At 56.8% G+C, this 25,790-nt stretch overlaps 1 protein-coding gene across 1 annotated transcript in view; it reads left to right on the top strand.

Annotated features, from left to right (window-relative positions):
• The window catches only part of HS3ST6 (heparan sulfate-glucosamine 3-sulfotransferase 6), a 41,296-nt gene extending 25,560 nt beyond the window's left edge, over positions 1 to 15,736 (top strand). Inside the window, exon 2 of the mRNA XM_059826505.1 lies at positions 15,118 to 15,736. Within this exon, the coding sequence (XP_059682488.1) occupies positions 15,118 to 15,736 (619 nt within the window). The remainder of the gene's footprint in view (positions 1 to 15,117) is intronic.
• Positions 15,737 to 25,790: the final 10,054 nt, after the last annotated feature.

Below are 25,790 nucleotides of genomic sequence, written 5' to 3' on the forward strand. Positions count from 1 at the left end.
TCCCCCAGGCTGTATTACAAATTTGACACAGATGGGGAATCTTTTTTTTGTTTCTGTGGAAAACTGGATGCATTTTCCATCCCAACAAGAGCAGCATGACGGCCTTCGGCCCGAGACAAACACCAAACAAACCGTATTTCTGGGTTTTGTTGACGGAGGCAGGGAGGGCAGATGAGTTCCTCCAGCTCGGAGCCGTCATGAGCTGTTGCGCACGTAGCATGTGCTTCGTGGAGATCCAGGAGCTGCTCCGGGGGGGGCACCAGCCGGGCGCAGAGACGGTGACCATTACAAGGAGGGGTTTAAGAGGAAGGTTCCCCTGTCCACCCCCAAAGCCAAGGAGGGAGGCTACAAACTGCAGCACCGCCGCAGAAACTGGGGGGATGCAGGGCTTTGGGCTGATGGATGCTGTCACGACCTCCGCTCCGGGGAAGGGGGAGACAAGGGGATGGTTTGCTCTTGCTCGGGGGCTGTTGGGCACCGTCCGGGCTTTGCTCTCCAGCCGCAGGGTGAAACCTCTGTCCTTTCGGGTGCAGTTATGGCTCCCTCGCCCCGCTTGGCCGGGGAGGAGGGCTGGGCAGCCCTGGCTCCATCCCTGCCTCCCTGCAGGCAGCTGTCTCGAGGGGTTGGGGGGTAACCATCGCCTTCGGATGGGTTAACCTGCGGGTAACCTGCTGCTCCGTGGAGCTGCTGCCTGCTCCAGACCATCAGGCAGCATGCAGGCAGCGTGCAGCCATGCCTCCTGCCCGAGCCAGGCGGGCAGCAGCCCAGCGACCGCCCGCTCGAGCTGTCAAAGTCATTACAGCAGCGCTGGGGAGATGGGAACGGCCAGATCCTGCCCGCAGCCCAGCCGCGGCTGGGGACCGGGGGGTCTGCGATCGCCGCGCTGCTGCCTCAGCACATTTCTGCCCCTCCTGCCTGCGCGCAGCTGCGGCGTTGCTGCCTCCCCGTCCTTCCCTTCGCCGGCAGCCCCGCTGCCCCACGCCTGCAGCGGCTCCCGGGGCCGTGCGCCTGCGGGACATCCGCTCCCTGCCCCGAGCCCCCCGGCAGCCCCGCGGAGGGTCCCCGCGCACCAGCCGAGAGCTGACGCTGCAGATGATGCCACTCACCTGCCAGCTATTGAAGCCGGCCCAGGCACCCGCGGAGGTTTGTCTAAACTCAGGTAATTGCACCAATATGGTGCTCGTCCTCCCTCGGGCCAAACCCTACAGCTCATGCGTCACTTTGGGCTGTTTCTTGGAGCTGCTGCTTGCTCAAAGCAGAGCTGGGCTGGTCCAGTGCCACGCAGCAAGAGCAGGACCAGAGGAAATGGCCTCAAGTTGCGCCAGGGGAGGTTCAGGCTGGATATTAGGAAAAATGTCTTTGCAGAGAGAGTGGTGAAGCACTGGCAGAGGCTGCCCAGGGAGGTGGTGGAGTCACCATCCCTGGAGGTGTTCAAGGAACGTGTGGACGTGGCACTGCGGGACATGGTTTAGTGGGCATGGGGGGGTTGGGGTGATGGTTGGACTTGATGATCTTACAGGTCTTTTCCAACCTTAGTGATTCTGTGCTGGCTCCTGTCACCCCCCCGGCCCCCCTCCTGGCCCCCCTCGCTGCGGGCAGCCTGAAGCACCCGCCTGCTCAGACCCCGGTGCCGGTGGCAGCTGCTGGCGATGGGTGTCTGGTGCCGGAGGGTTTTGATGCTGTGGGGCACGGGGTCCCCCCGTGCAGGGGCAGCGTGGGGGGGATGCTCCTGGCAAGCGGAGGCGGCGGCAGGCTGGGATGGAGGGTGGGGGGAGCCAGGACAGAGCGAGGCACCGGCTCAGTTCTCCTCCTTCGGATCCCGTTTGCAGGGGGATTGAGGTGCGCAGTCACCGGCGATTTCGGCGAGCATTAGATTCCCAAATACCTTTGTGGATCCGGCCAAGAGAGCTTAGAACTGTCACTGGAAACTGTGTCGATGGATCCCCACGGCTTCGTCGCAGACCTCAGACCTGGCTCCAGTTCACGAGCGAGGACTGATTTATGTTTTCTTAGGTAGAAATGAGACAGTTTTGGATGCCTGTCAGAACGACTCGTGGTTAGTTTGAAGCTGAAGCTTCGAGCAGGGCTCGGTGTTTGTTCAGCAGGGGAGAACCAGACTGGGGAGAACATTTTTGCAGAAGCCTCCATGAAATGTAGTCGGTGGACTTGCCACGTGCTAAATGGGCCCACGGTGATGGGAGAGGCGTTACTCCGATGGGAGGGGTGGGGCTTTTGCCTCGCTCAGAGCATCTTTGATTTCTAAGAGTCATCAGATCCAACCAGTGCAATTTTAAATTGGATGTGGAAGGTGCTGTGGGCGGGAGAATTACAGTAAAATTGCTTGTGTTGAATTTGCTTGGTTTACAATAGGGACTGTGTGCCTAGATTTTACTGCTTGATTCACCTATTGGAGCAGGACCCGGGGTCCTCAGTCAGGGAGATGCAGGGAGACCCCCGGCAGCATCATGGCAAGGGCTGCGCCTGCTGAGCGTGGTCCTGGGTCATCTTCTCCCAAAGCTGCCCCGGGAGGAGCTGCAGAGGAGCCTCAGCTCTCGCCCTGGGCTCAGACCCCCCCTCTTCAGCCCTGGCCGGGTCCGTGTGCCATCGTGCACCATGGTGCTGAGGCAGAGGAGCTGAGCATCCCAGAGGCATCGCAGGGAGGGAGTTTTTCTTGATCTCTTCTGCCAGTAGCATTTTCTGCTGGCTGTCCAGTTTGGAGCCTGGGCCAGCTCTCCTTTCCCCCCGAGCCCCCTCGTTCACGGGGGATACCCGATACCTGGTGCAGTGCTTGGGTACACTGCTTCAGAGGTAACGTCTGGTGGGTTTATGTGTCGGACCATGGGGATTTATGGGCATTCATTACTCTGAAATGCATTAATTGCTTTCTAAGGAGCATCCGACCCTTGGTGATGCCAGTAGGACTTGGCAGCCTTGGCACGTGGCTTCTGATCCCAGCTCTGGTCCAGCAACCAGAAAGTGTGAAGTTCCCATTTTTTTCCATTTAAAAGAGGAGTAAAGATAAAAAAGACTTGAAAATGTTGTAATGAGTTATGTGGAAAGTTGTGAGGCTGGGGGCATCTCTCCTCTTCCCCAAAAGCTGCTGGGGGGTCCCTTCCTCACCCCCCAGGCCAGTGGGATGGCTGCGCAGGAGGTGTGGACAGAGGACGGAGAAGAGCACGGCAAAGGGCTCTCTCCTCCCCGGAGCGGGCACCGGAGGGGGACAGCCAGCCCTGCCGGCGGTGGCCTCGGAGCGGCCATCTGGAGAGCCCGGCAGCCCCTTCCCCATCGCTCTGCGAGGGTCCGGGCCGGGGCTGGGCGAGGCGGCGGGGCCAGCCCCATACTGAGATCAAATAAACACAAATACACTGAAATTATTCATGGCTCTGGGGACTTGTCTCGATGCCTCGTCAGCATCTGCTCATCAAATCAAAGCAGCTGTCAATTCGCCGGCCAGCGGGAAGGTCTCGCTCTGGCAGACATGTGTGGATTCCTCCTTTCTTCCTCCCTCGCGTGGGCTCCCACTGCTCCTGCACCTGCGACGGGGCTGGGACCGGGGTGTCCCATGTGGGGCTCCAGCCCCCGCACCCTCCCCAGGGCTGAGCAGGGCGGGCAGGGCTGCCCCGGCTGCCGGGGATGCCCCTCGCCTGCGCCCCAGGACGGTGGCAAGGAGGGATCCCAGGGAGCCACCACCGTGGAGGGCAGTGCGGGTCCTGCCACCGGCACTGCACCCTGCCTAATTAGTCTGAGCTAATTAGCTGAGAGCTTGTGGCTCAGGCCGGCACTGCTCGTGGGCTGGGACCGCCTGCAGCCACTGTCCCCCAGGACGTGGCACCGTGTGGCAGCAACGGCATGGACACACTCAAAATATTGGAGGATTTTGCCTCAAATTTGAGTATTGCAGCTCCGTGGCGTGGCGGGCGCTGGCGTGCAGCAGCCCGAGGCCCCGCAGGCGACTGCAAAATTATAGATAACTCGCTTTTTTTTCTGTCCCCTCCCAAAAGCAGCGGACGCTGCTGTGCCGTGCGTGGGGTTAAGCCGTGGGAGAGAAAACCACCGTCTGCCCGTGGGCACAGAGGTCCTCGGGAGAACTCGCTCCGTCCCTGGAGCATCCAGACAGGGTCCGTCCGTCCGTCCTGTGGCTGCGTGGGGTGAGGTGGAGGCGCGAGGGTGAGGGAGGGGGTGGTGGGAGGGATGGGTGTTGCACCGCTCATGCCGTGACCTGGGAGTGCAGGGCCACGGGGAACCCAGTCTCGATGCCCTTGTGCTTTCTCATTTGTCTCTTAGGAACTGTTTTTTGACCAGAGTTGTTTTTCTTTTGCCCGCTTGGGCATCGGGAAGTGGAGGAATTCCCATTTCTGCTGGCCATATAACTTTAAACCTGAAAAAAATGAGATTTTTGTGGGCTTTTTATGTCCTTCCTGTGCTCTCCTCTACCTAGGTGGGAAACCAGGAACAATCAGCCCATTGCTGCAAGAGGATAATTTAGTGAAAACCAATATGTGTGTTTTTTATTTGTAATTGAAAACAAAGACCTTAGGCATACTTATAGTGATCTCAGGGATTTTTTTTTTGTCCTTTTTTTTTTAAACAGCAATATATCTTGCATCTGAACAGCCTGCCAGAAGCGCACTGCCTGCCTGCAGCGCTCAGGCTGGGGCCAACTGATCCGTAAAAAATAACTGGTCATTGGAAGTATATAAGTATGCGTTAATCATGTTATGCCCGTCCGAGCGGCGTGTGCCTTCTCGGCACAGCGGTGCAATTGCCTGGGTTAGCGGGGTGCTCGCCCAGAGCAGCAGACGGGGCCCTTCCCCTCCCCAGGCTGTCGTGCCGCAGTGATGCAGAGCCCCCAGCCTGGCAGCCCCACGCAGCTTTAAGAGCAAATTTTCCTTATTTATTGCAGGGCCCAAGGATCCCAGTTACCAGAGGTATAAAATTTGTCACCGGTGCCTCTACTCTGGTTGCAGGAGAGCGTAATTTGTGTTTCGCTGCGCTCAGACAGCAAGTCAGGTCATAAAACACAAGATGCATGGCGAGGGGAGAGAGTATTTAAAAGGCTGATTCCGCTGAAAGGTGTAATAATCTGCCAGATTACTTGCTGGGGTAGCTGCAGGAAAATTTACTGCCTTGGAAAGAGATTATCAGCAGCCGCTGCTGCCAGGAGATTTCTTCCTTTTCCTTTATAAGAGGAAGGAAGCTTTTCATTGAATTCCTGCTGCTCGCGCCCGTGAGCGAAGCTCTCCCCCCGCAGCCAAACCACCACATCAGTTCTCACAACTCGGAAAGGAAAAAAATAATCCCAACGATGCCAATTTCTGTTCTTATCGCCCTTCTCAGGTGTGAGAGGGAAATTCAAGGCTGTGTTTGAATTACGCTGGTGTGAGCTTACACGCGACCAGCGCCTTCCCTGCTCGGAGCCTGAAGGTGCTGAGCTGGCGGAGCGGGGTCAGGACTTGCTGCAGGGGCTGGGTCTTGCTCCGGAGGCGTAAAGAGGAGAGGAGGTTTGTTCCTGGGCAGCCCCATGCCTTGCTCCCAGGCAGCCCCTGCCTCCCTCCCCATCCCAGGGCTCCAGGAGCATCTCACCCCAGCTGCAGGAACGGGCTTTGCACGGATAGCACCGGGGCTGCCTCCGCCACGAGCTGAGCAGAGACCCCGAGCATCCCCTCCTGCGAGCGGGGACAAAACCCAAGCATTTGCATCCCTCCATCCCGGGCAGAGCCAAGCCGTTCCCTGGCAGAGAATGGAGCCGGAGCAGCTTCCCGGGCTGGAGCTCAGGGTCACTCGTGCGCCGAGTTTGCAAGTTCTTCTGCAGAGCCCCCAACCATACGCTGGAGGGACTGGACTGGGGCTTGGAGGGGGTGTGCAGGGGGGTTGGTTTTGTTTGATTTCATTCCCCTGGAAGGGAGGAGGGCCGTGGCGGGCCGGGGCAGCTAACCCCTTTAATTGTGTGCAATGAAGGCTGACAGTGCCGAGGCGCAGCCTTTAAAAGGGGTACTGAACCTTTAATTCCTGAATAAATCATCTCCAGTCTGTTGCTCCTTCATCTGCAAGCTGTTTGAGCGCGGGTACATATTCACTGCTGGGAAGGGTCATTTGGAGATCAGAGCCCTCGATTGACCCGGGTCACAGGCAAGACACCTGCCACAGGCTGTCCCCGCGCCCCCGGGGCCGCCGGGACTCGGGAATCAAAGGGACACTGGGGAGCGAGCAGCAAGAAGAGGATTTCTAATTGCTGCCGTGCAGACGCGCTTCATTCCAGAGGGATGGAGAGGGTTGTGCATACCCGCTGCAGCCCTGCCCTCGCCTTAAACCAGCCCCAATCGAGCACCCCACCCAGCTGGGCACGTGTCAGCCCACGCTTTCTGTAGGGTTGCGGGGGATTCACCTAGCTATTCCGTTCCTCACCTGTTTTAACCCAAGCAGCGGGTTCAGCTGCTTTGTCACTAATGGTTGTTCAAAACACATCTTTGCTTGTTGCAAGTGAAATACTGCTCCCGGGAACACGAGGTTGGTTTTGCGTCAGGTCCCCCTCCTGCGGTTGAGGGCTGCAGGCGGCACCGTCCTGCTGTTGTTCCGTCCCTGGGTGAGCTCTGGAGGTAGCAAATGTCCCCGTGCTCACTGCTGCAGCCGCAGGCGATGACTCCAGCGGTGAGCAGGAGTCCCAGGGCGGCCGTGGCTTTGTGCCTTGGCCAAGGGACACCGCCTTCGGCAAGAGCACAGGGGCACCTGAGCGGTGCCGGCTGAGATGGGTCCCTGGCAGATGTCAATGAGGAGTTCAGCTGCTCTGCGTTTTTGGGGTGACCCTGTGCAGCGTAGCTCCACGGGGGAGAAGGGCGAGGAGGGACCGTCCCATGGATGCTGACAGAGGCCAAGCAGCCTCTTCCTCCAGCGCTGTCGCTCCCGAGCAGGGAAGGAGCTGTGCCCCTATTAAGTCTGGTTTCTGCTTTTCATAATCATATGCCGTTATGTGCATTCACCGGGAGCCCTTTGGCCTTAACGACCCCATGGAATAACCATGCAAAGAAAAAAACCTTCAGGGCCTTGAGCTGCCCATAATTGCAACCCCCAGCCATAAACACGAGCACGATGGCGATGCAAATGCCGGGCGGCGGCGGGGAGCAGGTCTGGGGCTGTGCGGGAGCACGGGGCTGCAGCTGCTCCGCGGTGTTGGGCGGGGAACGGCCGTTTTCTTGCCTTCCTGCCAGGGTCGGGGACTTGGGGTGCACAGAGGTTTGGATAGATGGACAAAGCAGGCATGGTTTCCTAAGTGGCCCAAGTTCTTAGCGGGGTTAATAACCGGGCGTCGCATAAACAGCCACTCCATTAGAAATGCTAACGGGCTTCTCCCCTTTCCCTGCTCCACATCCCCCAGATCTTGATGCTAACTAGGTCGGAAAGCCAAACGCAAAACTCCTGGCCCTTCCCGGAGCCCCCCAGCAGACCCCATTGCTGCCTCCTCCTGCTTTGCAGCCCGTGCCCTTCGCAGGACGAAGCAACTGGGCTCTGCAGCCGGCGAGGGAGCCGCTCGGGAAGGGTCTGCGGGGGCTTGGACCCCACCAGGAGCAGCCCTGGCCGGCGGCACCACCCAGCCCGTCGCATCTCCCTTCTCCGCTGAGCCTCTTCTGCAGCCTGACCTGGCTGAAGCCCACCCCAGGGACCCCGTCCCCCGTGGTCTGGTGGTGGGAGAGCTCTGGGGTCCTTTCCGTTGGCTGGAGACCCTCCAGTCGTGGTCCTGGGCCATTGCCCCGGCGAGGGGCTGCGGGGGGGCAGGAGGGGACGCTCGGGGCTGCCCAGGGCTGCTCCGGCTGGGAGCGGGGCTGCGGCGGGACCCGGCAAACCTCCTCGATGTTTCATGTATCAAACTGTAATTAGGAGCAAAGGGCAGGGGGGTGCAAAGGAGCATTAATAAATTATCTTCCTTGTTGTTAATTGACGTGTCTCGGAGTCAGCCCATCATTGAGCCGAGGGCTTGGCTCCCCTTCCAGGCGCATCACGGGCTCGTTACTGCCATCATTAGCATATTCAGGTTTCTCTGCTTAAAGCCAATTAGCTCCTGGCCAGGCCTGATTGGGAAAGCCGTGGCCTCATTTACACATTTTTGAATTGGTGAAAGAATAAAAAATAATGGAGGCAGGACTGGGATGGAAAGCGCCCGGGGGGCTCTGCCTGCTCGGGGAGGTGCTGGCAGGACCCGCTGCCTCCGCCGAGGGGGCAACGGGGATGGAGAAGGGGAACATCACGGTAATTAGGAATAAAAAGGAACATGGCCTAATTTGCTCCCCGGGCGGCTTGCCGGTGAATTCAGCCTTCCGTGCCTCTCACTGAGGTTCAACAGATGCCCCGGTGCATCCTCTGGGAAGAGGAGGTGATGGAGGGGACCGGGGTGGGGGGTAAGCACGGCTGCCCACCCATGTCCCCCATCCCGCTTTGGGGAATGGGGGGTCCGGCATGCCCCCCGGCAGCCGGAGTCTCCTTGGCGGAGCCGGGAGCAGGGACACACGGCCGGGTCTGTCCTTCCCGACACCCTATCCGCCTCGCTGCTTTCTCACACCCTGCTTCCCAGCAAAGGTGCTGCTATTTTAGCTGCCTTGAAGGAAAAGGCCGGTATCTTAAAGTCTACATAACTGGTTCCAGTTTAACAACTTCATAGCTGCTGTGCGGCCACAAAGGCAGCCTTGTCCCGCCGGGTGAGATAAGCCTGTTGGGGCGATTCATATGCAGATCTGGGTGGTACTGGGTGTCTGCTGGGAGAGGATAAATCTGTCCCAAGCCTTGTCCCCCTCTCCTGGTTCCAAACTGTTTTACATTTTTCACAAAAAAGGTTCTGTCCCCCATTGAGCCCGGTCCCGGGCAGGCTGTCACCCTGCCTTTGAGAGAGGAGGTCCCCTGGAACCGCAGCCGGACGCCGCTGGGTGCCCCCTGCCCAGACGAGGCCGGGCTGGGGTGGGTGAGCGGAGCCGTCACCGGCGCTAAGCTGGGCTGGCCCGGCCGGTTTTGTCCCCCACGTCATCCCATCGCCCATCTTATCGCCTTGAAAGAGTCACTTTCTTTGGCCCTCCAGAAAGCTCTCAACCATATCCCCTCCGGCAGAAATCCCCTTGCCTTTCACTTGCTTTTGTCGGGGGCTTTTTTTGTCAGTGCTTGGGTTTTTTAATAATAATGGAGAGGGGTTTTTTCCCACTTTTCTATTTCGCTTTTGGTGATAACATAGAGCCCTGATCCAGATGGCACCCATCACCCACATCTGCAGTTTAGCTGGGGTTTCGGGGCCTCCCTTCACGCTCCTCGCACAGGTTGGACCTGCATCCGTGCTAAAGATACTGCCTGGCATTTTCGGGGTGGGATGAATTGTGGGCAGAGCCTGCCCCGCACGTGAAGCTGCCCTGGCGTCAGTGCTGATGCAGGGATGCTCTCGGGCTGGAGACTTATTTATCAGCGAGGTTCTCCTCCGACGGGCACATCCATTACTTTATGCTCTCAGCTCGGTACTGGGAGGAGTTCTCCTTTGTCTGCAACAAAATCATCCCGGAGTCGAGGAATCATGAACCAATTAACCCTGGAAAGTTATGTCGGCCCAGTTTTTTGAAGTCTGCTTTGATTACCTGCCTGCTATGGCTGTTAATCTGTATTTAATGCAGCTTTCTGCATTTTTATCAGGGCTGTAAGTTATTGCACCTTGCTACCTCAACAGAGGAGGTAATTAATCTAAACGAGGGCCCCCGGGAGCACAGCCGTAATCTGCAATTTCCCATTGACTGTAATAGAGGGAACATCCCGGAGAGGTCCAGCAGCCCTTGGAAATGCGCCTTGGCTGAGAGCAATTAGGGGTTGTTGCAGACGTGAGTTTGTCGGCTCAGCCCTCGGTGACTGGTAACCGCAGCCCCGGGTCGGGGCTGGCTGCCCGTGCAGGGTACGAGGCGGTACAGCCGTGATCACGCAGCCTCCGAGCAGCCGGGTACCACAGCTTGGAGGGCGAGAGGAGGATGAGGATGGGTCAGCGGGGTGGGTGGAGAGGAGAACTTGGTGAAACGATGAGCGTGAACGGCTCCTGGGCAGCTCTGAAGTAGACAGTGGCATTTTTCCATCTCTCTCCATGATTTTGCTGTTTTCTTTAAGCGTTCACAGCTTCACGTGTTGAATATTTCTACATAGGAAATCCCGTTTCTGATGCCTGTCAAATGCCAGTTGGTTTACTATCTGATTTATCAGCTTAATAGAAAGGTAAAAGAGTTTTATTTCTCCTCCTGGGCACACAGTCTCCTCTTGAAATACAAATTCCCTCCAAGGCTGCCGAGGTGCTCCCTCATTGCAGGGTTGCCTACTTGTAGGCGATGCTTAGCATTCCCGAGGCGTTTTCTTAAGGTCAATAAGAATTAACTGTAAATTTAATTAAAGTTTCCAATGCTTGCGCTAAAGTGGAGCATAACAGAAGCCTGGTCTGCTCTTTGCCAGTTTAAGCCAGATCTGGAGAGAGACAGGGGTTATCAATAATTAACTGGGGTAATTTAGGGGAAAGTATTAGGGAGTTAATGAAAATGTGAAATAGCGTAATTATCTTGCAAGCAGCTGGAAGTGATTGAGCTGCTGAGGAAGAGGAGGTGTTGGACAATTAACTGCTTGGTGGCGGCTGTTCCCGACGTGGTCCTGGGATGATGTTGGGACCCAGCTCCTCCGCCGTCACCCTGACCCCGGCGGCCGGTGGCTCCGCATTAACCGAGTGCGGGATCGAGAGTTTAAAACCAAGTCAGCGGCATCCAGCCCACGGCGGCTCGTGTGCCTTCCATTCCCGTCAGAAACAAAGCCGGGTATTGGATGTGTTGGAGCCCGTCCGAGGGTTTGCCTAAGTGCTGGCTTGCGGAGCTTATGGCTCTGATGAACCAGTCTTGGGGGGGTTTTGCATGGGGTGTCACTGCCCCATTGCTGTCCCCAGCGGAGGGACCAAGTATGTGGCCATGCTGGCAGGGGAAGGGCTCTGCACCCCATTGCGCAGCCCTCGGGAGCTGCTTGCTGTCGCTCCAGCAGTCCCTGTGCGAACAGAGTTGGGAATCCCTGCCCTAACATGGGCTTTTATTAAAAATTCTAGTTTAATTAAGCCTAGGATGGCGTGGTTGGCTTTAATCAGAGTTGGTGCTGCTCCTGTGTGCTGAGGAGCCCTTGGTCAGCAGGATGAGTGCAGGGAAGGTGCTGGTACTGCTGGGTACGGCTCTCCTGGGCTGCCTGCCGTGAGTGGGGTCCCGGGGGGTCCTGAGGGTCCCTCTGCCCCGCAGACCCCTGAGGGATGGCCTCGGCAGTGTGGGGCTCAGCCTGGCCCTTGCTGTCCCTCTGCAAAAGGAAGAGTGGGGGGTAAAATGGCTTTTGTTAGAATATTTTAGCAAAACAGTTGCTGAGGCGTCTGGACTCACGTCATTCTTCGTGGTCACTGCGTCAGCGCTCTCGGAGAGCACCGTTGTTGCAGGGGTAGCTCACGGGTTTCCTCTCCGGTTTATGTCCCGGGGAACACCGCGATGGCAACTGCAGCAAACCCAAACCATCGTGTTTTACAAAAGCTGAGCACAACCATGAATTCCCGAGCTTGGGTCAAATCGGTGCCGGGCTGTGGAGCACAGGCTGAGAAAAGCAGTGTTTCGGTTTAACGTGGGCTCTCCAGGCTCCGGATAATGCCATCCCAAGCGATTGCTGTTTGATAATAAACATTTTATTGCCCCTTGAGGAGAGGGACTGATTTAGGTCTTTAGCCCATGTGTTTGCTCAGAGGGCGTTTGGGGCGAGTGAGCAGCGCGAGGAAGGAGCTGTTTTGCCGTGCAGAAACCTCGGTGGCATCTGGGGAAGTGCTGCAGAGCGGCAGAAATGCCTCACCGAGTCACCCAGAGCTGTGTGAAGCAGCCTGGCAAACCCTACGGCAGGTTTCTGAACGTAATTAGAGTTAAATGTGCTTTGCTGGCTTGGCTTTGGCGGGGGGAAGCCCAAAAAGCAGGTTGGACGTGTGCTAACAGCAGCGTTCGGAGACGCGCGGTTGGTTTTTGCTTGGCTCTGGGCAAGCACAGCAGGAAGGGGACAGGGCATGGGGTGCAAGGGCCTGATCCTGGTTTGGGAAGGCGCTTCCCAGCAGGAACCCCGGCTGCCAGCCCCTCCAGTGGTTATTTGGGGCGGCGGGGGAAAGGTGCTGAGAAGGGTGGGGAAAGCACCCATTGCTGTCCCCGGGATGCATGTACCCCCGAAGGGCATCCCGTCTGCCCCGGCACCGCTGGTGCCAAACGGAGGGGCCGGGCTGCCAGGCTCGGGCTGCCAGGGATGAGAAGTGGCTCTGAAAACGCTGGCACTGTCCAGAAAAACCAAAAAAGGTGGAGGGGGGGTGGGGGGGGGGCAGGGAAGGCACAAGTGGCTTTTGCCTCTTGTTTGGGGGAGGGAGTTGTGCGGGGCCCAGCATCACTCGCAAATGCTTTTAATAAAGTGTTCTTTCCTACGTCCAGGGGAAAAAAACCCAAAAACCTCAAGCCTTTTCCCATTACATAAGGAACAGATGCTGCTGGGCAGAGCCCTGGCTTCCCCACAACACAGCCCCGGCTGCTGCGTGGCCCGTCCCCTCCCGCCGTGGGGACCCCGCTCCCCCGCCGGGCACAACCCTCCGGTGCTCGGAGCAGCGGGATGGGGATCCCTGAAACACCCCGTGCAACCCCGAAGTGCCGCTGCCAAGAGCCGGCCCCGCTGCGGGACCCAGCCGCAGCCTGGCGGGAAGGTCTGTCCTCATCTTCCTGCTTTGCCAGCGTTCCCACAGGGATATCCTGGGCAGGATTTTGGAGCTCTCCCTGCCTTTGGGTGGGTTGGCTTGGCCTTGGACAAGCAACGTTAAAAAAAAATCCTCATCCTGCCTGGGCGAGGGAAGAGAGGTGCACGGGGACAGGTCGGGGAAGCTCCTCTCCTTTCCAGCGAGCCCCAAGGGACACGGGGTGCTGCAGCCCCAGGGGTGCAGGGGACACCCCAGGGGGAACCTCGAGCTTTAAAACCAGAATTCTTCCAAGTTCAGGCAAAATGGAAAGTCATTGTAGGAAAGAGTCTGTCCAGTCCCAACTCTCTCCTTTCAGTCAAGTGAAATGTCTCAGCTAGACTTGATTTTTTTGCTTTATTTTATCCCTTGTCATAGTTAATATTCAGGTATCGGTACTTTTTTCAAGAGACGTCGTGATCCCTGGAGCTCGTCCTGGGATGCCTCTGGGTGCGGAGCAGCTCGGGCTGGATCCCTGTGTGTTTGCTGACCCACACAAGTGATTTTGCATCAGGATGGTGGATGTTTGTTGGCTGGATGAATGTAGGCATCTACACAGCAGCTCCTACGCAAGCCATGTCATTGCTTGGTGCCTCAGTTTCCCGCTGTAGACCAGCGCTTGCCTGCTGGGTTAAGTGCTCCGTCACCTGCTAAGAAAAGTCCTAGGTGGGAGCAAAGGACATGCTTAATTATTTCTGCGTGCACACAGCCGCGTAGTTTTTATTTCAGAAGAACTATTGAAGTGATTTGCTCATTTCCCAAAGTATTAAGTAAACCTCTGGAAGCCTCCTGTCCCCTCCCTGTGGGAAGGCAGCCGCCCTGCTCGGGATGGGCCTCCTGCCAGGACAGCCGCCCGGGTCGGGTGGACAGCGGGGGCTGAGCAGAACGCTGCTGTGCTCCGTGCAGAATGAATTTCCAGCCCAGGGCTTTCAGCAAGACTCCTCTGTTTTACGTGGCCGGGGATGGGGAGCGCGCATGTCACCCCTAGCATGATGGAGGGGACGGGGACCGCGGCTTGTGACAGCACGGAGGAAATGAAGCCGTTTTGATCCCAGATGAGCCCCATGAAGAGCGAGCTCCGTCTCTGCGTCCGCATGCGGTCCGTTGGCCAGGGCTCCCATGCGGGGTGCTGCGAGAGTGAGCTGATGGGATGTGGCCGGGATGCAGCAGCGAGCGCTGTCGGTCCCCTGGCACATCTGCACTGCCTGCCAGCAAGGGAAGCCGTGGGGAGCAGCAGCAGCGTGGGGTGGCATTGTGGGTCCGGGAGCCACGCTGGGGGCTGTGCCCGCAGGGACCTGAGAGCTGCCGCCCGGCTGGCCCCGCAGTCTCGGCTCAGGGGACTCCATCGTTGGGGAAACCAAGTGCCGTCTTCACCAGGATGACCGGAGGGGACGTGTCCACTCCCAAGAAGGGGACGTGAAGGGCTCTGGGGAACAGGAGGGGCTCTGGGGCAGGTGCCTGCGCTGGTGGCAGGAGGGACCCATTCTGCAGCCTCTGGCTCTCAGCAGCTCATAGGGTGACATGGCTGGGTAATTTCTCTGGCAATTAATGCCTCATTAAAGTGCACAAGGGAACAATCAGGGCAGTGAATTTTACACAACACAATGGCTGGGCCCTGAGAGGTTTTCTGCCTTTTTTTTTTTAAAAAAAAAAGGAAACAGTCTTTTTCTGGCCTTAACTGCTTGCTGTCTGGAAGCAGAGGAGGTGGGAGCCTTGGTGGGCATCTCCATCCCCAGCCGCCGCTTGGGCTTAGCCCCCATGTGTGCACACCTCCGTGATGCGATTTTCCTCTTTGCAACCCTGCATGGCCAGTCAGCACCTCCAGGACACGTAATCTGTCTGGAGGCTGGGATGAAAACCAGCCCCGTCCCAAAACGCGTGTCAAGATGCCAGTCGTGTGCCAGTCACCACCACTGAAACTCGCTGGGGTGGAGGAGGAGGGGGCAGGAGGGATTCCAGGGCTGGGAAGAGGGTTGTGGGGGACCTCCGAGGGGGACCGACAGCCTGCAAGTGCCCTCTGGATGGTGCTTCCAGTGGGGCTGAGTGACAGGGAATCCCTTCCTGGGGACAGACCCTGGGGGGGGATGAAGGGGAGGCTGTGACGAGGTGAGCAGGAAGGAGAGACCTGGGCAGGGAAGCTCCTAGGAAGGCTTTGAAGATGAGGAGGTGACTGGTGGGGTGTGACAAGACAGTGTCCCTGGCTGGCAGGAGGGGAAGGAGAGAGGTGGTTGTTGTTGGGGAGCCCCATGGCATTTCTGGCCAGGTTTTGGGGCTCACTCCTGCTCGTCCCTGCCACGGCATCAGGTCGGAGCGGCTGTGCCTCGAGCCCTGACCGTGTCCCTTTCTCTCCCCAGGAGCCTGATGCCACGGACGTTGGAGGGGCAGATCACGATGGAGAAGACCCCCAGCTACTTCGTCACCAAGGAGGCTCCCCGGCGCATCTACAACATGTCTCGGGACACGAAGCTGATCGTGGTGGTGCGCAACCCCGTCACCCGCGCCATCTCGGACTACACGCAGACGCTTTCCAAAAACGCCGCCATCCCCAGCTTCCAGGCCCTGGCCTTCAAAAACGTCAGCACGGGACTGATTGACACGAGCTGGAGCGCGGTGAGGATCGGGATCTATGCCAAGCACCTGGACAACTGGCTGCAGTACTTCCCCCTCTCCAAATTCCTCTTTGTCAGTGGGGAGAGGCTCGTCAGCGACCCGGCCGGGGAGATGGGCCGTGTCCAGGACTTTCTGGGTCTCAAGAGGGTGGTGACGGACAAACATTTCTATTTTAATGAGACCAAGGGCTTTCCCTGCCTGAAGAAGCCGGAGGGCAGCAGCAAGCCCCGCTGCCTGGGGAAATCCAAGGGGCGGCCGCACCCCAAAATCGACGTGCAGGTGGTCCAGCGCCTGCGGGAGTTTTACAGACCCTTCAACATGAAGTTTTATCAGATGACAGGGCAGGACTTTGGGTGGGACTGAGCCATCCACAGGGCATGCTGCCGCGCTGGGACCTGGTCTGCCTAGAAGCGTGCGGAGCCCGGACTGCGGTCCAGGGATGCTGGTGGCTGCCGTGGTCCAGGGATGCTCGTGGCTGCCCCGCCAGCAACCTCCTCCATTCGTTCTAATTTATATCGGACCTTTTCCAGCAAGAAACGGACCCTTCTGGAGTAGAGAGAAATATTTAAGAAATAAAAACACAGATGACCCCTCTCCCCTCCCTGACCAGATTAAATATTCTTCCATATAAATCTTGCTAATCTATATTAACTGTGACCATTCTCGGTGGTGATTTGGAGCGTGTGAGTGCATGGATGGGTACGTGTGCATGCGTGGGGACGACAGCTCTGCCATCCACAATAAAAGCTTTGGAAACCAGTTGGCCTCTCGGGCGTGTGGCCAGTGGGTTTTTGCTAAAGCAAATTCGGGTGCTGAGCACAGGTAGCGGCTGTTGTCGGGCGGTGGGTGAGGCCGCCCGAGCAGCAGTCCCCAAGTGTGGGGTATGTTTTGCAGACAGAAAATAGTCTGCAGGAATTTCCTAGTTAAGAAAAACAATTAACGGCAGTAGTTTTGAGTAAATGCCAGGTCCAGGGTTGGGGAGAGGGAGTTGTGTATCACATACCTTCTTATGTTCCTTGAGTAACCCAGATGATAAAGTGGGGCATTTCTAACCCTTAGGATGAAAATCCCTGCTTTCCCCGAATTCACCCAAGCTGAGCAAACAAAACCCCCAAACTCTGACCTTTCAGTTCAGTAATCTCAATAGATTTTCAAATCTGCAGCCGTAGAGGGCCATCATGGGAGGCTGCAGAAATTACTTTAATTTGAATTAACTAGTTTTCCCTTAATTAAAGATGGGGAAAACATTTAATTAACCTCTAATATCTTATTAGTGACTTGTATTTGTCTCTTTAATGAGCTAATTACGTGTTTCCAAGGGCCCTCAGGCCCTGCATCGTTTGCAAATATGCTTTGGCTGTGGTTTCTTCCATCGTGCAGCATCCCAAAGCTGACTGTCCCTGGCAGGCGTGCCCTGCCAGGCGTGCCATCGCCTCCCTCCTCGCTGCTGCTGTCCGGGGGTGATGGAGGCTTCATCCCGCTTCTCCTGGGATGCACACCGGGCACTGGCCCCTTTCCCCCCAGCTCCAGGGCGGTTTTACACTGGCACATGGTGCTTTGCCCTGCACAGCTCTCCCCAGTCCCGGCCGCTGGCACCTCCCTTGTGCCCCTTGGAGGTGACACGTATTTTCTGTACTGATGCTCTGGGCTGTAGCTGAGGTTGAGTACGTTTGCCCCGTTCAGCCCATGGGGTCGTCTGGTCGCTGCTGGGACGAGTGACACGTGTGGGGATGGGGTTAACGTGATGTCAAAGTTAAATGCAAACAGTTGCCTGTTTCTGCGCGGGGAGCAGGGCATCGTGGCGTCGGTCCATGAGTGTGTGAGGGGCGCTGGGGACAGATGCAGATGCCACCGGTGTGGTGCCAGAGCCTGAGGGCTTCATGGCTGGAATTAAGAAACTGGGATATTGTACAAGAATAGTAAGAAGAGATGAAATCAGGACTGGTTTTCTGCTGGTTAAAATCCCAGAGCCCTCCGAGCAACGTGGCCATTGCTGGGAGGGGCTCAGCACCCTGCGCCCAGTGCGGGGTCCCCCCGGCCACGTCCCCCCGGGACTGCAAGTGCCCCGTCCGCCAACCCGCTGGGGGTTGGATGTCGGAGCGGCTGGAGCCTGTTGTCAGCCTCGCTGGCAGCTCCGCATGATGGACTGCGCTCTGCTTGTTTAGGTTTTGTTTCCAGCCACGACATTCGACCAAATTATTCTCCACGAAGGGCTTTAAAGTTTCCCAAGTGCCTGTGAAAGCCTGGAAACTCTGATAGTGATCCTATTTCTCAGCTGAGTGACTGCATTCAGCCCCAGCCATATTGATATGCAAAACGTTAAGGGTCCCAGCTCTAAAGATGGTTTCTGTCTGCCCTGTGAAAGGGAGCCATACTTTTTTAGAGCCCGGGCCTTTCTAAAGCCGCACAATACCATATAGACTATGCCATTTAAAGCATCTGAAGCGACCCAAAATGTATTGAAAGCTTGCTTTGCGGACTCATTAAGACTACTCAATAGGTTCTGGCAAATACCGTGCCAGGGCTGACCGCACGGATTAAGACTTTTGAAGTGTTACACAAACCCCCTGCTTAAACTAATTGCTGCCCCGCAGCTCATGAGGTCAAGTATTTGTATTCATTGCCTCCGAGAGGAGCCACTTATGGGTCTGTCCAGGTGAAGTCTGCACTTCATTAGATCAAGACAATAAAAACGGCTTTGGGTTGGAAGGGGGAAGGTGCCTGGCATGAAATCTCCCGGCTCTTGCTCTGAGCATAAGCATGGGCGTTATGTCCATCACGGCAGCGTTTTGGGTCATTTCTGATGCTTTCAAGTGAAAGAGCCCCCAACGGAGCGATGTGCTTCCAACTGAAGCTGCTCGGTGCAGGATGGCGGCTGGGCCGGTGGCTCTGCTGGGATCTGGGACGAGTTGCTCCCTGGTCACCTGCAGTACATGGGGATGCAGCACCCACGTCCCACTCGTGCTGTCCTGTGGTGTGGGTCCACCCAGCGTCATGGGGGTTTCGGCTGGAGAAGCGAGTCGGTGTGCGAGGGAAGGGCTGGGGTGTGGGATGGGTGGGCATCGCTCGAGCAGCGATTGCTTGAAAGTCGGTGTGCTCACCGAGCAGCTCTCCACCGTGATGTTGCGTTCCCCAGGGTCGGGTGGGTTCCCTTCATCAGCAGGATGGGGATCCGTGCTCATGCAACATGTGTTCCTCCCATCTGTCCAGAGGAGAAACCGTCTTTGTCATCACTGCCTCATCCGCCTAGTTAAAAAAGGAGATTTAAGAAAAGTTAGCAGTGGGTTTTCTGAAGGTGTCAGCTCGCACCTCGGCGGAGGCACAGCACACCTCTTGTGCCATCTCACTGAGAGCTGAGGACTACTGAGAAAAAGAAACTCTGCCTCTTTATTGTAGGTGCTGTGGTGGAGCTTATTTGGCGGCCCTTTCCCTGATAACAGGCAGCGGGCTTTTAGGGACATCTAAGCTCAAACCCCCCTTGCAGTGGCTTTTGTAATCATCGGTATCAGCCTGTAGACCCCAGCTTCGGGGCTGCTGCCGGGCTCAGGCAGGAGCTGGGGGGTCTCACCCGGCGGGACCCCGCGATGCTGCCCGGGAAGCGGCACCCCCGGGGACTGCCGGCTGGTCGGGGCGGTGGGGCTCCGACCGCTCACCCCGGTGCGCTGCGGTCCCTGCGCAGGAGGTGCCGCGGGGTCAGGAATCGTTCGGAACTGCCCCCCGAGAACTCGCGCGGAGGCTCAGGGACAGGCGTCACGCTGTATCTTTCTGCACAAGACCTCTGGAAATAAAGTTGTGAAAAGATGATGGTGAGCTGCGCTGTGTGCCTGCTATTGCGCACCGCTGGGGCGGGCTGGGGAGGGAACACAGTCCCACACGGCTGCTTTTGTGACTTTCTCCCTTCATTGTATCTATCTCAGATTGCTAAAAATCCAGAAACCTGGAAGGTGGTGTTTCCCCCCCCCGTGTTTGGCCATGTCTGCTTGCTCAGAGGACGATGGCAAGATCCCCTGTGCTACCAGAGCTGCAGAAATGCCTTTGGGGCGCCAGGTTAGATGGGGAAGTGCCAGAGCAAGAGGACGATGGAGATCCAGCTTTGCTGCCAAGTGTGAAATGAAGTTTTCATCCCCATCTCAGTTAACCAAAGTTTCCATTTCTAACCTCATTTTTGTTTTGAAAATCCAGCTATCCAAAGCGTTGTGGTTCCTGTGCTCTGGGCCTCCTCCTCCATCCTGACTGCTGCAGAAGCCAGGAAGAGCAGGGTTGGAAGAGCTTTCCAAAATCTTTATTTACTCCTTTTTCTTTTATACCAAATTTAGGAGGACAGAAGGGAAAGAACAAAAATAGAAGGGAAAAAAAAAATCTCCAAAAAGGAAGAAATTACAGCTTCCCTGCCTTTGCATAGGTCTGGAGATGCAGGAGAGCAGCAGGGCTGATTTGCAATTACACATTTCATCTTGATGTGCCCTGGGAATGTTTTATAACCTGTAACAGGGAAAGCCATGCTACTCCCTGAAAACGCCCCATCCGTCCCCATTCCCTGCCTGCTGCAGTCTGTGCGGCCGCAGCCGCGGCTGCACCCGTCCCGCGCCACAGGCCCCAGGTGAGGCTCATGCTCCCGGGGCCATGGGGCACCTGCGGGCTATAAATGTGGGGAGGGTGAAGGACCTGCTCCAGCTGTGGAGGGTGCAGAGGGCTGTCCCGGCTCGGGGATGCAGGAGCTGGCTGGTAAGGTGGGGTGGCTGCTCCTGGGGAGGTTGGGCATCCTTTGTGCTGCTTCTGGGGGGCTGCGGGGTCAGTGTGGTTGCATGCAGTGGTGCTCAGGGAGCGTCTGTGCGTGCTGGTGCGTCTCAGGATTTCCAGTGTTTGTGCTTGGGGTCTCCAAGAGGAGCTTTGTCTGTCCCGTGGTGCAGTCCTGCATCTCCCTGGATATTTGAGTGCTCACCCCAGGGCTGCTGGTGCTTCTTTGGTGCACGATGAGGGTCCAGTGGCTCCGTGGGAGTGGGGCAGCAAGCAGGGCTGCGGCTGTCCCTGCAGGACATGGCCGTGCTTCCCGGTGAAATGAGCCGTAGTGCAGACAGCATCACTTGCAAACCTCTGCCTTGTCCCATGCTTGGTGGGGGGGGGGGTGTGATGCTTCTTGCTGCAGAGGGGAGCTCCTGGGAGGGATGTGCGTGTCCCCTCGCGGTGTCCTGCCTTCCCACGAAGCCCTCCGGCACCGCACACATCCCTTGAGCGGCATCCGGAGCTGCCAGCTCCGCTGGCTTCTGCTCTGGTTTTGATCTTGACATGATCTCAATACACAGAATAAACTCATGCCATATTCCCCAATAGACAAGAAAATGCCCATGCCGAGGGAGAGGCTGCTGTAATTGCAACCAGGTGCCCGGCGGGGGCTTCCAAGTCATGTAGAGCGTGGGCTGGATCCCACATGTGGGCACAAATAAGCACCATCAGGTGCAGGCAGCTCCGGGGCACGGGAATGTAATGAAGAAAATGGTGCTTGCGTCTGACCCTGGAGTGAGCTGCGCTGCCTTGGTTCATCTGTGCCCTGATGCTGGGTGAGGTTATTCACTGGTTTAACTGGAGTTGGGGCGAGATCAGCACAGCCTGTGTGCTCAGCCCCTCTGGAAGCCTGTGAGCAGGCAGCAAGATGCTTTTAGGAAAATAGCTGTTACTTACTGAAATAATTAACCAAATGATCAATTTGTGAGGAACCTGCTGGGATTAGTGCCTGTCTGAACCAGGGCAGGGCACGCTGCTGGCATGTCCCCACTGCGAGGGTGTCTCTGGGGGTCCTGCTGCAGGTGAGGGCTGGATCCCCCGGCCCTGGTCCACTCCCCCCCCGCCACCGCCCCGGGTCCCTCGCTGCCTCCAAACCCCGTAGCTCCCGAGAGCAAATGTGAAAGACCTGCAAGTGGTGTGGCTGCTGGGAGGAAACCAGCTCCGCTAAGTTTCTTTGCATTTCTTGGTGCAAAAAAAAGTATTCTTTGAGCCATTTTGAAAATATAAGCTGCTTCTCTGTTTGGATTTTAAATCTTGCCTGTGCATTCAAAGGGATGTAGTTTCCGAAGGAGGAGGGGTGTCAGTCTCAGCCTCCCCCTGCGCAGGTTTGGACTCAATTGCAGGGGCATTTTAAAATGCTCTGGTCACCCTGTTCATTCTGGGTGCTCGGGGTCGTCCCCATCCTGCTGGTGCTGCCGGCGGGGCTGCAGTGGGTGTGTGGGCTGGCAGAGGTGCTGCCGCATGTGGGATTTGTGACAAATGGGGTCAGGAAGAAGAATGTTGTCTTTGCTTGCAGCATCTTTTTTTCCCTACTCCAAGAGCTGAGATTATGGTCGTGCGGGGGTAGCAGATCCTGGCCGGAGGCAGCGCGGCCCCATCAGACTGTGCACCCTCGCACAGGCTAAGCACTTCCCTTGGCTAATGCAAGAGCTCTGATTTTTTCTTTGATTAGAAACAGCAACACGTTGCCTCACATAATTAATCAATTTATATCAATAGAAAGAATAAATTGGTGCCTTTCTGGCAAGCTTTCCCTTGGCGGGAGGCAAACCCCAGGCCTTAATCATGTACCCCCCCATCGCTTCCCATGGGTATGGGGTAGAGGAGGATCTGTGGGATCGGGCGCTGCCACCACCGCCCCTTCCCCAGCGGCCATGGCCGCACAAAGTGGGCAGGAGGAGAAGAGGGATGGCCGGGGCACGGAGGGATGCCACAGCTCATCACACGAGGGCCAGTGCTACAGGTGAGCAACGGTGCCAGAAAGTCTGATTCAGCCCCATTTCTCCCGATTTAGCGTGGCTAGTGAAGGGTGGTGCAGACCACAGCCAGATGATGAAGCTGATGCTCCCAGTGCCCGGGCAGGAGCAGGCTGGCACGGCCATGCCGGCTTTGCCCCAGCGCCGGCATCCACGCAGGCAGCTGCTGCCTCCAACCATGCCTGAAAGTCAACAGGGAGAGAATTTTTCACTTTTTTTCTTTTGCTATGAGTGCAAACTTCCATCTGACGGCAGGGGCTGATTGCTGGAGAGGCACCCCACGGCAGCTGCAGCACGCTGCCGGCAGATGCCAGCGGGAAAGAAAGTGCGAGGGATGAAGGGCAGCAGGGGAGAGGCCGGGAAACTGGAAACGCTTCTGGTGGGGATGGGAAAGGGGCTTGTGCAACAGTCAGCCTTTAATTAAGGGTCTTTAAAGCATTTTTCCCAGCTGGTTAACATTGCCTTGCCATATTGGAGTGGTTTAGAAGCAATGCTCCTCGGCAATGACTCCCTTCCTGTCAGCCCTGTGCGCGGGTGACAGGTCCCCACCCCACTGCTTCCCCGGACCCCCACGCCTTCCGAAAAATGGGGCAGAGGAAAACGGGGCCATGACTGGGTGGAGAGGATGGGGAGCCCTCCACACTCGCAGAGGGGTGAGGTGGGGAAGCAGCCTGTTTCTCTGACCCAGTTGCAGCACCCAAGTATCTTCAACACAGCTTCTGCAGCACCTGGAGAGGTTCGGGGCGGGGGGAAAGTGCGCTGGTGGCATCACTGGGTGCTGGGAGGCACAGCGTGGTCTCACACCCAGCACACAAATGCTGGATTGGGAGTGCCAGGTCTGGCTCTGGGGTAGATATTGGTGCCAGGAGCCAGCCCTGGGGCTGTGGGGAGGTCTGGGGACAGGTACAGGAGGTCAAAGCTACACCTGTAAGTGCAGAAGCTCCTGTCCAACAAGGCAGGCACGGTGAAGGTATGTGAATACTGTCCCAATCGAAATGGGCAAACCCCACTGCTCCGTACTGTATCTGTGGCTGCACTGATGCTTTTTGTACTGCCTCTAGAAAAAACCCAAAACGCATAAAACCATCTGAGTCAGAGAAGGGTCAGTCTGGAGCGACCTTTGTGTGTGCACAGCTGAGCTGGTGCTGCGGAAGTGCTTCACACCCAGCTAAGGGTGGGTGCATCGTCCAAAGCCGCTTGCTCCCCTTTGGGAGCTTGTTTGTGCCCAGATGGTTTTGGTTTAGTGCCGTGGAGCTGCGCTTGCCATGGGACATGTCTGCTCTCTCTGCTGATGGTGCTCAGATTCCTGCGCCTCAGTGCTGGGTGGGACCGTGCTGCCTTCAGGTCTGTTTTCATGGCAGGTTTTACGTGTGGCAATTCAGCCCTATGGTAAAGTCCACCCTGAAAGGTTTCTGCTCTGATCTTGCTTTAGTTGCAGTGGGAAGAAGGTATCGTGGGGGCCCTTTCTGCTGCAATTCTCATGCTCTTCCCCCCGTGGGGTGCTGGATCCCCCACTGCAGGCAGCCGTGGTGTCCAGCCCCTCCTGCCTGCAGCCACAGGACCCTGGGGCAGGGGTGATGGGGGGCAAGGAGCACCCAGGCACCCTCTGGAGCTAATGGCTCTGCCCTATTTCTCCTACTGCAATAAACTTGTAGAAATGAGCTCCAGGGTAAAAGCATTTGCCCACCTGCCAGCTGGGGATAGACTTCACTTTGCATGTAAACCTGCATAGAGGTGGTTATGCTGAAACTACTCAGGGACTTGTTCTGCATTTTTAAGCTTCAACCACTCACCCAAATCCTCCTGGAACCTTTCTCCCCTCCATCCCACATACCACCACCAAAATCGCCTTGTACAAAATCTCTTGGAGGTGAGAGCAGAGATGCCCACTGGCTGTGAGGGTGGTATGGGTCTGTGCTGTGATATGCCATCCCTGCTTTGCTGTGAGATTTATTAACGTAATGAAAGGGAGGAAAGTGCCCCATGAATCACTGTCACAGCAGGACATGGCAAAGCACTGTAAATAATGCAGGGAGCTGGTATTAGGGGGTGGTCTGCTCTGGTGGGTGCGGGTGGCTGCAGGGGTGCCCCCAGCCCTGCCTCTCCTCTTGCATTAGATTGAAGTTTCTGGCAGCAGGGTATGGGGGTGCAGGCAAGGGGTGCTGCTTCACCCTTCCTCACAGAGGCCAGAGCTGCCTGCGAGGGCAGGCAGTGTGTTTGCAGATGGAGGTTATTCCCTCTGCTCCTGCTCCCCCGTGGGCTGGGCTTTCCCAGCGTTTCCAGGCTCAGCGGAAATCTGTGGGTGCCAAACCCTGCTGCGGAGCATGCTGTGTGCAGTGCTGCCTGTGTTTAAAAGCCAGGTTTGTGCATTTCTCTGTAATCCTAAACCTTTCTCTGGAAATGAGTGCAAACTGACAGTCGTCCCCTGTCCAGGGTTTTTTCCTTCTCCTGCCGAGGTTTCAGCTGCCAGCTGCATTTGCAGAGGTGGTGATGCAAACCCTACTGCGAGTGGGCTGAGGGCATTTTGCTCAGAAAATGAAAAATCCCCTTTTTCAGCAAAACATCCCCTGACTGCCAGAGCTGGCAGCATTGCTGGAGTCTACTCTCCTGGTCCATGATGGCACGGCTGAGCAGCATCCTCCTCCTCTTCCTCTGCGCACCGTGGCCTCACCGCAGTGCTCCCAGCTTGAGGCTTCCCCCTCTGTCAACTCCAATGAACATGGTTAGTGCTGGGGCTCCCTCTGCTTCCACAGCGCTATTTTATCTTTGGAAAAAATCACAATAAAAGCTAAAAGGCAACTTTAATAGTGTAATGTTAAGAGACAGCTGGAAGGGAAGTGCTGGGAGAAAAGGGCTCCTGCCTGGGGCCAGGGCCACGGGACAGTCAGGGCTCCCAAGCACGGATCCACGGCTGCCACTTAGGGATGCAGAAGCGAGGGGGGGGGAAAAAAAACCCCATAAAAACAACGTTTTCTGGGCTTGGCTGATGTGTGCCGATGCACCGTGCTTGGGCAGGGGAAGGATGGGCTTACCCCAAGGCTGGCACAGCAGAGACTCCTATTGCCTTTAGGACAGGTATTGGGGTTATTTAGACCTGTCTGAGCTAAAGGCCAGTCGTGTACCTGCTTGCAGAGGATGCGATCCTGGTGCAGTCTGCCCAGGGACTGGTGCCTGTCAGTGAGTGGGACGGTGCACAACCAGGCAGCAAATTGTAGGCACAGGCTGAAGCGCTGCCCAGGGCAAGCGCCTGTAACTGGCAGAAAACGGTCCAAGTCCGGAGAGGCTTCGCAATAATTTCCACATTCCGTAATTTTTCTCAAGAGGGGAAGAGAGGCAAGCCTGAAATAATTACCCACACAAGCAGTCATTGAAATGTTCTTTACTGTGAGCACTGATCACTTACTGTATTTAACAAGACAATTTTGGCTCTCAGTGCATAAAAGCAAGCAATGATTAAAGCTCTTGTTTTCAGGATCCATGAGCCAAAGCACAAAAGTCTATCGCTAGATCCAAGTCTGAGCTTGGCAACCAGCTCCTACCCAGGCAGTGGGCCAAGGTGAAGTGGCTCCGCTCAGTATCCGTGGGGTTTGGGGTGCTGGGGAGCGCGACGGGTGCTGGTCCCTGCACCCTGCTGATGTTGGGTGCATGGGGGCATCTCT

The sequence above is a fragment of the Gavia stellata genome, chromosome 18 (genome assembly GCF_030936135.1).
Source record: "Gavia stellata isolate bGavSte3 chromosome 18, bGavSte3.hap2, whole genome shotgun sequence".
Lineage (NCBI taxonomy): Eukaryota > Metazoa > Chordata > Aves > Gaviiformes > Gaviidae > Gavia > Gavia stellata.